General features: G+C 34.3%; 1 protein-coding gene across 1 annotated transcript in view; it reads right to left on the bottom strand.

Moving 5' to 3' along the window:
• Window positions 1-14,320, bottom strand: part of LOC123668096 (fatty acyl-CoA reductase wat-like) — a 36,980-nt gene extending 22,660 nt beyond the window's left edge. The window contains exons 1-2 of the mRNA XM_045601889.1: window positions 14,101-14,320; window positions 5,252-5,382 (exon numbers count right to left, since the gene is read on the bottom strand). Coding sequence (XP_045457845.1) covers window positions 5,252-5,382; window positions 14,101-14,320 — 351 coding nt within the window. The remainder of the gene's footprint in view (window positions 1-5,251; window positions 5,383-14,100) is intronic.
• Between the last annotated feature and the right edge of the window lie 233 nt (window positions 14,321-14,553).

The following is a 14,553-nucleotide window of genomic DNA, read 5'->3' as shown; positions in this document are numbered from 1 at the left end:
CACAACCACCTTGGAACTTAAGAAGCCGACCGATGGCGGGATAACCATCCAACTGCTGGCTTTGAAATACACAGGCCGAAGACGGGCAGCAGCGTCTTCGGTGCGACAAAGCCCGTACTGCGGTCACCAACCCGCCTGCCCAGCGTGGTGACTATGGGCAAAACACATGAGTTCACGTTATTTTTGGCGTGAACTTGTGGAGGCCTATGTCCAGCAGTGGACTGTATAGGCTGTAATGATGATGATGATGACTGAATGAATTAACAAGGATAGCGTTATATGTTATTTATTATATAAATTAATTTATGTGTGCTTCACTATCGAATTGGGTAGTACCTGTAATGATTGTTGGAAGTTATGATTGAAATAAATAAATAAATAAATAAATATTATAATTTCGAAAAAAAAAATTATCACATCACACACGAACTTACCTACCTCAGGAATTGACTCCTGAGGTAGGTAGCCTAGTAGTTGTGTTTTAGATGAGCAACCGACTCATATAGATAAATATCTTTTGATAAATCTATATTGAGTTATATTCGTGGCGGAAATTGTACCCACAATTCTTTAAGCAGAAAGCAGGGTCAATGCAAATGCGTCAAGGTAGTTGTCGGATAATATATAGAATAAAGTTTTAAACAAATTCTATTGATAAATGAGGAAGTTACAATGTAATAATATACATATTTACTTATGAAAAATATAAGTGCACATATTGACGGTAACTCGGCGCAATATAATATCAAAGTAAATAATATTTAGAATAAATAGAAGTACACTCATTTGTTTATAAAATATAAAACAATATTATTGTACTATGTTCTGTATTTCTTTTGATAAAATAACATAAGTTATTTAAATATATCATTTTCCTAGAATTTCTTTTCATTTGAGAGGCTAATAGTTATCATAATGGATTTTCCTTCTCAGAACAAATTATTATTATATACTAGCTGTGCCCGCGACATCTTCCACGTTGAATTAAAAAAAAAATATATTGTTTAGTTCGCAGAGCTACAAATGACTATATTTCTAAGATAAAAGTAGCCTAAGTTACTCTTTATTAGGTACATCAGATATCTGCCAGTGAAAGTTTCGTCAAAATCGGTCAAACAAACAACAGACAGACAGACAATAATTATAAAAAATGTTATTTTTAACCGACGTCCAAAAAAGGAGGACTTTCTCAATTCGATTTATTTTTTTATGTATGTTATTTCAGAACTATTGACTGGGTGGACCGATTTGGATAAAAAAAAATCTATCGAAAAGTGGTGCGTGTCATTTGGTCCCATTTAAATTTATTATTTACTTTTTGAGTTATATCTAATAATGCGTTTTTACTTGACTATTTTTTCGTCGACCTACGTTGTATTATAACGCATAACTTTTTACTGGGTGTACCGATTTTGATGATTTTTAATTTAATCGAAAGCCGATGCTTATCACGTAGTCACATTTAAATTCCATCGAAATCTGATTACAACTTTTTGAGTAATCTTTGATAACGCTTATTTACTTGACTTTTTTTTTCGTCTACCTACGTTGTGTTACTTGTCTATGTAATTGAAGTTGATTTTTTTTTCGTTTGCGAGCAAACACAATTATAGTATATGTACCGTGTACACATCCATATGCATTTGGTAAAAGTGGTTCTTCGTAATATTACAAACAAACACTCTATATATCTGAATACAATATATATGTATGTGATGACAAAAAATTACTTGCGTCAGTAACTTAGACCGTTATTGAGAAAGATTAACACTACAAAATTGTTTGCTCGCAAACGAAAAAAAAACCGATCTCAATTAACATAGATTAGTAATATATACAAGTAATATACAGGTAGTCGAAAAAATGGTCAATGAAATGCGTATTATTAGGGATAGCTCAAGGGGGGTCAATTTAAAGAGGACTTTGTGTATTCCCTATACAACATTTATTTATTTATATTTTATTATTTGTCATCTTTGTCATCCTTGAATGGTAGAGTCAGCTCCGCGGCATTCGCAGTTAGAAAAGTATGACAGTTGTCATAGTTCGGTTCGTCGGTTAGTTAACCGACGTTGCAACTGCACGCCTAATATATTTTAGCTATTTGCATAGTGTTATGTCTTACGGCCTATTACTGTTGGGGTAATGTTGCAGATATTGAGACTATATTTATCTTGCAATAATTGTGTTTGCTCGCAAAGGAAAAGAAACCGACTTCCATTACATCGACGAGTAATACAACGTAGATCGACAAAAAAAAATTCAAGTAACTACGTGTTATCAAAGATTACTCAAAAAGTAGTTATCAGATCTCAATAAAATTTATATGTGACCACATGACAAACATCAGCTTTCGATTAAATTAAAAATTATTAAAATCGGTACACCCAGTAAAAAGTTATTGCGGATTTTCAAGAGTTTCCCTCGATTTCTCTGAGATCCCATCATCAGATCCTGGTTTCCTTATCATAAATAATAATAAATAAATAAATATCTACACAATACACACACGGTCGTCTGTTGCTAAAGTAAGCAACTTAATGCTTGTGTTATAGGTAACAGCCGACTGGTATATAGCTACATATTTTTTTTTTTCGATAAACATACTTATAAATAATACATATATAAATATATAAATAAATATTTATATTACACCCAGACTCGTGGTGGGAATCGAACCCACAACCCTCGGAGCAGAAAGCAGGGTCACTACAAACTGCGCCGACGGGCTAGTCCCATGGTACTAAACTTGGGATATCTCCTTTCCAACAAAAAAAGAATTATCAAAATCGGTACATCCAGTAGAAAGTTATGTGGTATAATACAACGTAGGTCGACGAAAAAAGCGTCAAGTAAGAACGCATTATTAGATATAGCTCGAAAAGTAGTTGTTAGATCTCAAATAAATTTAAATGGGACCAATTGGCACACACCACCTTTCGATTAAAAGAAAATTTGTCGAAATCGCTCCACCCAGTCAAAAGTTCTAATGTAACATACATAAAAAAAAAATACAGTCGAATTGAGAACCTCCTCCTTTTTTGGAAGTCGGTTAAAAAAGGGCTATTCGCGGCATTTACGATCTTGGAGCTCGAGTCTCCCTACGGGATGTTTTTCAAAAGGTGGACATATTAACGATTGCGTCGCAGTATATTTATAACAATATTATGTATATCCACTAAAATATTCATTGTTTTGAAATAAATAGTAATAATCGCATTGTAAACACGAGACGGAATAACAAAATTGTAACTCCAAGTTTTCGACTGCGCAAAGTAAACGTTTCCTTTCTGGGTCATGGTATTCGCATGTATTATAATAAAATACCACAAACGATTTTGGAATTGTCTCAACATAAATTTAAAGTTTTTATTAAAAAAAAATTAATGGATAAAGCTTATTACTCGGTACAGGATTACATAGTTGATAAAGATGTGTGGACTTAGTGACGCTGTATTTCATGCAACATGTTTCTAATTTTGTTCTAAAACACAGTTTATATATTATTTTCAAAAGAGTAACTGCGGAGTTTCTTGCCGATTCTTCTTTGTAGAATCTACATTCCGAATTGGTGGTAGCTTCACTTTTACAAAAATAATAATTAATTTCTAAAGTTTTAATTTGTAAAATGACGATTCGAAAGTGCTCTTGGAGCCTATTTGAATAAAGCTATTTTTGATTTGATTTGATTTGAACACTTCACACAATAATTATGTTATTTATAAAAACTATTTCTATTATGAATAATATTAAATGTAATAATACAAAGCAGTTCTTGAGATCGTTTGTAGTCACAATAAACGATAATTTAATGTCATAATTTTAATTCAAGTGTTCACTTCATGTCACAATTTACCGTACTTATTCGAATGAATCGATTGACAACCTAATATCATTCAAATAATGAACAAGCTAAACTTTAAGATGCTTGATGCAAACCATTAAATATTACGTATCATTACATTGTATAAAACAAAGTCGCTTCCCGCTGTCTGTCTGTCCATATGTATGCTTAGAACTTTAAATCTATGCAACGGATTTTGATGCGGTTTTCTTTAGTAAATAGAGTGATTCCAGAGGAAGGTTTATATGTATCATACATGAATAATATAGTAGAGGAACACTGATAGTTTTAGCAACCGTCGAAGCCGGGGTGGGTCGCTAGTTGATCTATATAAATAAAAATGAATGTTGGTAAGCGCATAACTCGAGAATGGCTCGACAAATTCGGGTAGTTTATTTATTTGTATGTCCCTTAAGATCTACGGAAGGTTTTAATACCAAAAAAAAAAAACAATTTTTACTATTAACTATTGACAAAACTAAGTCTTCCCGGGCAACTAGTCTTTTAATAAATAAATAAAAAAACAATTATTAAACTTATTTACGTTTCAAAATCTAAAAAATTGTTTATTTTATTTTTTATTTATTTTAATGATAGATAATTATTTTATAAAAAAATCATACTCGTCTATGAAGTTAAATTCAAACGTACTAAATAAGTTATTTAGTACATGTGAATTGTTATTATACAATAACATAACTAAGCTTGTAAGTATTAAAGTGTAGATATTTGTATGTAAGTTTATTATAATATAACTATACCTACCCGATCTTCAAATAAATAATACTCAATCCTATTATTTCGGCTAACTTGCCATAAGGCGGTCTTATGTCTCTTGTACTACACATTGTTATATTGTCTGTATTATTATTATTTTGTATTCGCATATTGTGGTGTACAATAAAGAGTAAATAAATGAATAAATAATTGTTATTTTTACGTTATGCTAGCAAAATGAAGTTTTTTTTTTTTTAGAATAATCGGAAGAAACATAATAGTTACACTTTTAAAATTATCAATATTCGTTTTAGTTATTGTAAATTCCAGTTCTTTGTCATTTTTATATTCTAATACTGAGTAGAATAGCTAAAGCGGTTGTCACTATATTCAAATATACCCCTCTATATTCAAATAATTGTGTTAATTCTCAAAAAGATTTTTTTTTTTTACATCGACTAGTAAAACAAGAACATCAGCAACATAGGCGCAGTCAATTAAATACGCGTGATTAAAAATAAACCAAAAAGCACTCGTCAGATCTCGCTCAACGACAAGACCTACGACAAGGCCTAACGGCAAGAGCCAGGTTTCGAATAAACAAAAAAATCATCATCACTAAGTACACTAAGTAAAAAGTTATGAGGTACCTATATGTATGAATCAGGTTAGTTAATACGAGAAACTTACCGGATCTTCAAACATTTCTTCAATTCTCGTATAGATGTCCTTTCCTCGCTTCTGCCTGATCAGGATATATATATTCTCCACGCCAGGACAGCATCTAAGGAGTTTATCCACGAGAATCTTACCGAGAAACCCTAAAACAAATAAAAATACGTTTAACCTACTAAAATGTCAATTATTCTTTGGTTGCAAGTGCACAAGGGTAATTCTGGATGACCGGATACTTGAGAAAGCCAAATTCATCTCAAGCGTCATTAATGCTGCCTTGGTGGGCTTGCAACTACAAAAATTTACATGGAGTAATGGGGTTCGGGGTTGCGGGAAGATAATCTTCATCGTTGAGACTTTCGATGAGGATGTTGAAATAATAGCCACAACCACTGTCGACACTGCCAATTACTTAAAAGAAAAACTAGCTCATGGCTTTGGCGAAATGACTAGGTCTAGGGTGCGTATTATTTGTAACATTCTGGTAAATAGATTCATTGAGGGTACAAATTGCAACCGTTTAACAGTGGATGAAGCCCTTATGGCGTAGTAATGGCGGCAAGGCTGTCGAGTGCGAACGAAGTTATACTCATCGGAGATGTCAGCAGTTAATATATATCAACAGAGAAAATCCCTTCGAATAAGGTAATGCAGACATTACTTGACAACAAACTTCACATGGGACTAGTCTTGCATATACCGGAGCGTCATTGTTGCATATGCCATCATATGCATATGATGTTATTAATATAATAATTAAAAAATGCGAATGAAATCGCGACAACATCTAGTATATCCATGACAATAATAACATCTCATTATTAACCAAGATAATCAACACTGCAAGAGAAAAAAAGAAAAGTAAAAAAAGGCATTTTACATACAAAAATGTGTATGAACAGGTTTTAAATACAAACAGTTTCAAAACAAATAAAATAGTTATATTCATTGTAGAATTTTGTAGCCACTTAAATTCTAAATAGATTTTTTTATTAGGACTAGGACGGCAGCTCTGGCTTTGTTCTTGTTCCGCGGTGTATTATTACTATTTTTACCACGTTTTTATTAGCTTGAGTTGTATGTATGAGTGTATGTGTGGATGTGTGTATGTACGTACGTATGTACGTATGTATGTATGTATGTATGTATGTAATTGAATCGTTGAGCATTATATTCACAAACTTCCAGAAGTTTGATTAGTTTAAAAATTTTCACACGTATTAAGGACCGTGTACTGTGTGGCTACGGTACTAAAGAATATAGCCACCCCCTCTCTTCCCGTGGGTGTCGTAAGAGGCGACTAAGGGATAACACAGTTCCACTACTACCTTGGAACTTAAAAAGCCGACCGGTGGCGGGATAACTATCTAACTGCTGGCTTTAAAATACACAGGCCGAAGACGGGCAGCAGCGTCTTCGGTGTGACAAAGCCAGTACTGCGGTCACCAACCCGCCTGCCCAGCGTGGTGACTATGGGCAAAACACATGAGTTCACGTTATTTTTAGCGTAAACTTGTGGAGGCCTATGTCCAGAAGTGGACTGTATAGGCTGTAATAATGATGATTAAGGACCGATGACAATGCAATAATACAATAACAGTTTCCCAATATTATCCTTATTAGGACTGCCAGGTTTAATAAATTCTTTCGTGGATCCTCTGTAGGTAAGAGAGATAAAGCTGGTGCACGATCTGCGCATGCTTGCAGTTTCGGACTCACTCTTTCGCTCGGGCACTTGGCAGAGAACAACGGGGGCAGATACATTTTCAGATCAGTCGCATTTTTACCTTGTTTATTCCTTACTAGCAGTGTCTCGCCCGCTTCGCGTGGCGTATGTTCGTGGCTTCCCTCCACGCGGAATAGTTATTCTTTTATTGTTTATATTAATAATGGAAAATACATAAAATAAAATTTAATTCTTACGATTTATTTTTGTGTTACTCACACATTAGGAAATTCTAAACAATTTTTTAATATCATATAGAAAAACGACCGTCCCAGCGGGGATCGAACCTGCATCTCCGACTTACCGTGTCGGTGCTTTAACCAATTAAGCTATGGAACGATGTACTCGCTAGATCGAAATTTTCGATATGATGATTTTATATTCGGTCCAAGCGAATAAAAAAATTAAATAAAATTTAAGTTAGTAAGAGAATAATTCAATTCAGAGTAAAAAGTGTGGGGTGCTTGATTAAACGTAACAAGAGTTAAAGAGAGTTATAAAAACATAGTGAAAAGTTATGAAAATATAGTAAATTGTGTTCATCGATTTATTAGGCGTTCTTTTTTTTTATATATCACTAGGTCGGCAAACAAGCGTACGACCCACCTGATGGTAAGAGATCACCGTAGCTTATAGACGCCAGCAACACCAGAAGCATCGCAAGCGCGTTGCCGACCCAATCCCCAATCCCCCCTAGGAGCTCTGGTCACCTTACTCACCAACAAGAACACAATACTGCTTGAAAACAATATTATTTAGCTGTGATCTTCTGTAATATCGAGGTACTTACGAGGTACCCCAGTCGGGCTGCTCCAGATTTTGAGCAAGAAATTCCTGCTGTGCCCTACCTCAGTTAAGTTACTCACGTCAAAACATGCAAGGATACTTTTTGTCCCGACATTCTCACGAAATTGGAATTCTCGCGGATGACTATCGCGAGACGCAGCAAAAGTAATAATCGTTTTACAGATGTCACGTTAGTTCAACGACAAATCACTCTTGTATATTTTATGTTGTTAACCGACTTCCAAAAAAGAACGAGGTTCACAATTCGACTGTATTTTTTATGTTTGCTAACTCAGAACTTTTTACTGGGTGGTCTGATTTCGATGTCATTTTTTTAATCGAACTGTGGTGCGCGTCATGTGGTCCCATTTTAATTTAATTGATATCGAACAAGAACTTTTCAAATTATATCTAATAATGCGTGTATGTTTGAATATTTTTTCGTCGATCTACGTTGTATTACACCGCATAAGTTTTCAATGGGTATACCGATTTTGATGATTCTTGTTTTAATCGAAAGCTTGTATTGTGATCCCATTTAGCTTGACTATAGTTGTAATTGGAGTTGGTTTTTCTTCGTTTGCGAGCAAACACAATTATTGTTGAAGTAAAACTTCTTTACCGACGCTTAACTTGAAGAGTAAGCTGTTGAATGCGTGACGAGACCGTTACGAAAAGTGTGATCGGGTGAGGCGAACGGAAGTTAAATGGGAGATATAAGTTAGTGTATAGAATAGATATAATTTTTAATGTGTGATTCTAACTTCTGAAGAGAAAGATTTTATACAATTTGTAAGGTTTTATTACGGATACTTTGTTACATAAAGTGAATACATACTGGCTACATAGATATCAATTAAGTCTTTCAAGTTAATTACATATAAATTTTGCCCTCATCTAAGAAGTTATTGCAATATCTCCATAAAATACGAAGCTAATTGCTAGTATAAGTGTTGCAAAAACGATTTTTTATAAAAATTTACGTGTTCGATAACAAAATAACTTTGATTATAAAATAACTCGATGTACATCCGGTTTCATCCAAGTTACTTCAAAAAAAAAGAAATACTAAAATGTTATAAACCTATAGACTTCGGTGACTCTACCGTTTTTAGAAACGGTAGAGTCACCGAAGTCTATAATAATAACAATTTAACATAATTGTAATTCGGCACGTTAGGCGCTCAAGGTTTGAGCAATGTCTCTTGCACTAGCATGACGTCGACCGGAGGTTCTCTCAAAAATTGACATAACACCGATGATAGTAGTGTACTTTTTGTTTCTACCAGTCTTATCTATTAGGCTGATATATTTTATGTCTAGGCATGATTTCTGGTTTAGATGAATTACTTTTGACCATCTGATTGTTAGAATGCCCCCCATTAAGACTTTTCGCAGCGATAAAAGGTAGCCTATGTCCTTTCCCTAAGTCTCAGAGGTTGAGTTGTTTAGGCGTGATAGAGTAACTCCTGGAGGAAGAGATCCTGATCGTTACTCAAAGTAAGGAATATATTCGCCAAACCCCAGTGGAACAACGTGGTGGATGTAAGCTCCGATCCTTCTTCCTAAGATGAGAAAGAAGACTATGCCCAATTTTTTCAAATAATCATTCCGTAGAACCTTCTACAAAGCATGAAAAATCTTTTTAAAAAGTTGGCGACTAGCGTATTTGGCTTAGTAATACATTAAGGATTTTTTTAGATGATTTTTTTATAGATGGAACAGTTAATTTTAAGAGAATCACGTACATTTTAATGCGGTACTTAGACAAGAGTATACCAATTCACATAATAATCGTAGAACAATAAAAAATTTTACCAACAATGGCATTGAATAAGAATAACTTAAAAAAAATATAATTTATTGTTATACCAATAACCTCCATCATTATTTTCTATTTTTAGAATTTTAGTAGTACATATACTATATACATCTATTTTTGTGTGCGTTGAACATACCACATTATATATAGTTTCAATATACATCGTTTTTATTTATATTTTTTGTTTCTATTCTAAATCTAAGTAGTAGTAGCTTTAGTCCTCATTGAGTTTATAATATTAAATTTAAAGTAGACACACCGGCATATTTAGCGGAACACAAAAAAGGGTCCATAATTAAAAAAATATGGTTTTATTTTAAAATCTACTTACTACACTTCTTTTGTTATTTAAAGTTTCATTTGTTTTTCTTAAAATGAGATCACATTAAGAACAGATTTTGCGAGTAAAGGCTATTTGTGAAAAATGGTACATTTTTGAACTTTTCATGTAACCGGGAAAAGTTAAAATTAATATTAAAATAACAATTAATTAAATTAGAAAAATGGTGATCAATGTCGCATATTTCCTCCACGTGCTCTTATTAAAGTTTCTACCCGTCTAGGCACACTGAGAATGATGTTATCGATGGTCTCCTGGGATATTCTCCGCCATTCCTCAACTACGGCGATTCGTAGTTCACCTACGTTGGCAGGAGCTGGAATTCTGGACTTAACTTTTCTTTTCAGCAAGTCCCAAACGTGCTATATTGGGTTCACATCTGTAGATCTCGCCGGTTACTCCATAACAATGATATTCATATCATTAAGATAAGCTTGAGTTACCCGAGCGGTATGCGGCCGAGCATTATCCTGCATAGAAACGAAATCGTCGCCGATATATGGGGCAAACGGTACGACATTTTCTTCCAAAACTTCTCTGATATAGCGGTCTGCAGTCAGACTCCCTCTGTCAATACCAAGTCTGTCACTACCAAGTCTGTGCGAGCTCCCAAACAAATACCCGCCCAAACCATTATTGATCCACCACCGTATGCAACTGTAGTTTCAAAATTTGTCTGAATGTATCGTTCTCCTTTGCGTCTGTATATTCTTTGCCTGCCGTCAATTTGGTTTAAGAGAATTCTGCACTCATCACTCAACAATACCTTACTCCATTGGTCCGCCTTCCAAAGTCGATGTTCCTGAGCAAAAGTTAACCTGTTTTTACGATGATTTACCTCGGGCCTTAGAGCCTTGGGCACAAACGAACCCAAACCAGCTTCTTCGAACCTTCTTGGTACCGTACGCTCACTTACGGTTACACCCAGCACTGCTTCTAACTCATGTCGGGCTTGGATGGCTGTCAAACGGGGGGTCCTACGTACACGAATTCGAATGAAACGATCATCCCTACTCGAAGTGCGTCTTTTTCTGCCTTGTCCTGCTCTCACATAAGTACCGGTCTCCCTGAACCGTTGGATACTGCGATGGATCGTTGAAACTGGTCGACGAAGATCTTTGGATAATCAATCTGTAGGTTTGACCATTTCTTCGCATTTCGAGTGCCCTGGCAATCTCCGTTGGGGCTAAGTCAGGCATAATTCAGTCCTCAACTTCAAAGAGATACGCGTTTAAAAAAAACTAACAAAAAACAGTATTTCAATGAAATTTTAAATCAAACTCAGAAGGATGAAATACTCGAAGTTCACTCCAGATAAGGTGAATTTGAATAAAATTAAAACAATTGCATAAATTGTGATGTTCGGATGTTTTCTTAATTTGAAAATATTTCTTTTTAAATTAAATGACGTATAAACCAGCCAGCAACCTTATATGATACTGATATCAAACCTTTATTTTATGTTCCGCTAAATATGCCGGTGTGTGTATAATAAATATTTATGATACTAAAATAAAACCAAGAAAAATTCAGATCATTTTTAAAGTTATAATTCTTTAGGCGCGTTAGGGAATAATGATGAGAGTAAATGTTTACGATGCGCGCGCACACCGATACATAAAACCGACAACGTTAAGTTAGCTAGCCAATGATGCATACCTATTTAGCAAATATGCCTAACGGTTGAAATAATGATAAGATCTTCGATATCTCCACCGACACTTTATTAAAGAATAACAATAACTAGTAGGCGCCCAGTGGTCGAAATTCGACCATAATGATGATAAATTTAAATGAAAGAAAACCAAAAAATTATGAAAATAAAGAACCTTTTTTTAAATTTTTCAAATCGACTACAGACTTTGACAATTAACAAAAGAGTATAATATGCTTTAATATTTTTTATGCTTTTAATCAAATATTAGCATTTTGCACTCCTTCACTATATAAACTATAAGTGTACGAAATTACAAACTCCACTCTCCGCGCAATATTGTTAAAAGAGGTACGAAGGTTTTACTTGACTTATTAATATATATATATATATATATATATATATATATAGAAAATATAAATTACAATGTTCACATAGTAAAACAGTTTACTTTTAAAATATTTTTCTCACGGTCGAATTGTCTTAAATTAATAAAAACAAAAATATCATCCATGGGAATAAATTCAATGATAATTATTAATTTATATAATAAGCACATAATCTACGAAATCAAGAACAACTTTATTCGTGTAGGCTTCAAAAGCATTTTTGGATCGTCATTTTACAAATAATATTTATATTTGTTTTTAATAAATTAACGAAATACGTACCGCCATATATTTTCTTCAATATATATATATTTTTCTTGTATTCAAACCTCATCCTGACAATAACAAACAGAAAAGTGCGGAAGTTAGGGCACAAACATACATTTCATAAAAATGATGTAAAGAAGAAAAGACAAGAAACCCCGCAGTTACTCTTTTAATTATACATATACATACACTATAGGTGTATGTATTAAAATGTTATAAAATATATTATGTAATGTTATTGTTGTTAAAAAAATATGTTTAAAATTCTCGAAGAATGATAGGCTATATCGTAAAATGGTAAGACTAATATATACTATAGTGACTCACAAACTATACTGTGTGGCTACGGTACTGAAGAATATAGCCACCCCCTCTCTTCCCGTGGGTGTCGTAAGAGGCGACTAAGGGATAACACAGTTCCGCTACCACCTTGGAACTTAAAAAGCCGACCGGTGGCGGGATAACCATCCAACTGCTGGCTTTGAAATACACAGGCCGAAGACGGGCAACAGCGTCTTCGGTGCGACAAAGCCAGCCCTGCGGTCACCAACCCGCCTGCCCAGCGTGGTGACTATGGGCAAAACACATGAGTTCACGTTATTTTTAGCGTAAACTTGTGGAGGCCTATGTCCAGCAGTGGACTGTATAGGCTGTAATGATGACTCACAAAAGTGGTGGTGAAGACAGTAACATACAGTTGAATGGCCAACAGAAAACTAATAAAACAAAGATCATAACAGAGCACAAATTATTGCTTGTTCTCTAATAAAAAAAAAATAATACAAACAATACGTCTAACTAAGGATAACTCAAAAACTACAGATCTCAGATCCTGAGCTTTTGAATGCAAAAATAAATCATCAATATCTGTGCATCCAGTGAAAAGTTATGAGGTAACACACAACTTTTAACTCGCAATTAGCAATCATAGTAGCAAACACAATTTTAAAGTCCTGGAGTGGAAAACGCGTCTTGGCAACGCAGCGTGGGACGTCCTGCGGCCCGTTGGACCGACGATCTACGTAAGATTGCCGGTGTGGGCTGGATGAGGATTGCGGAAAACCGGGACGTCTGGCGTGAACTTGGGGAGGCCTATGTCCAGTAGTGGAATGCGATAGGCGGAAGTGATGATGATAATGTGATAAAAATAAACAGTACATCAAGTGAGTGAGACTTTTAAAAGACGACTTATAGAAGCAGGTTCGGAAAAGTATCAGTAAATAAACTATTGTTTTATCTTCAAAATAAGATAAAAGACTTCCATAGGCTCGTGCCCACAAAACTTTTCACACAAAAGGTTTTTTTTTCCATAAAAGTAGGGCACAGCAGGATATATCCTGCCCAAAGTCTGGAGAAGTACGACTGAAGAAGCACCTTAACCTTACAGAAAATTTCAGCTAAGTAATATTGTTTACAAGTAATTCTGTGTTTTAGTTTTTCGAAAAGTATGTTACTGTTAGCACTACTGGCCTTTAAAACGTGACCAATAAGCCGAGTGCTGAAGACACCAGCTGCGAAAGAAGAATAGGAAGCCTTTAAGAGGGCTCAGGAAGGAAGTAGTACTGTGTTTCTACGTTAAGTTACGTAGTCGGAGCTCCAGTCAGGTTAGAAGTGGGGTTGGCAACATATTTGGGATGTCTCTCTATGGACTGATGTTTTGCAACTGGCATTTGCGAGAAATAGCATAACAGTCAGGAGAATAAAAAATAATGGTCGTTTTTAATAAAAGTAACAGTTAATAGTGTCAATATAATTTAATTTTAGTACAAGTAATATCAATGTACTTGTTAAGTTACAACGTAACTAGCAAGTGGACTGTAAGTGTTTGAAGTAAATAAAGATTATATGTTATATTATAATAATAATTAGGTAAATCTTACCTGTAGCTCCGGTAATTAAAATATTTTTTCCATTATAAAACTCCTGGACATCGGACATTTTATGCGTTTTATTCATGTTAAGATCAACACTATTGTCACTATTATTGCATTCGTCGCAATAGTTTTTATTATTATCGATATTTTTAGACCCGTCACTAAAGTTTCGGTCCGATTTTGTTACAAAGCTCTCACTCCCGATGACACCGTCGACAGCAGCCATGTTTCTTAAATTTCTAATTATTCTTCTTTCGATTTGTTTATGTCATGTCTGAAATAAAAAAATATATTTTATAAAAAATATACAGAATACGACTTTAAGGACTTATATAATGCTCCTTGTTACAAAGTGATTACAACAATCGATAAAAAGTCAAAAAAGAAAAAAAATTTAAACAAAATGTTATAATATTAAATAATTCAATAGCAATATTGATTTATCACATGAGTTAACGA

Source organism: Melitaea cinxia, chromosome 30 (assembly GCF_905220565.1).
Source record: "Melitaea cinxia chromosome 30, ilMelCinx1.1, whole genome shotgun sequence".
Lineage (NCBI taxonomy): Eukaryota > Metazoa > Arthropoda > Insecta > Lepidoptera > Nymphalidae > Melitaea > Melitaea cinxia.
Note: the sequence above shows the minus strand (reverse complement) of the source record. Positions and strands in the feature narration are given on the sequence as shown.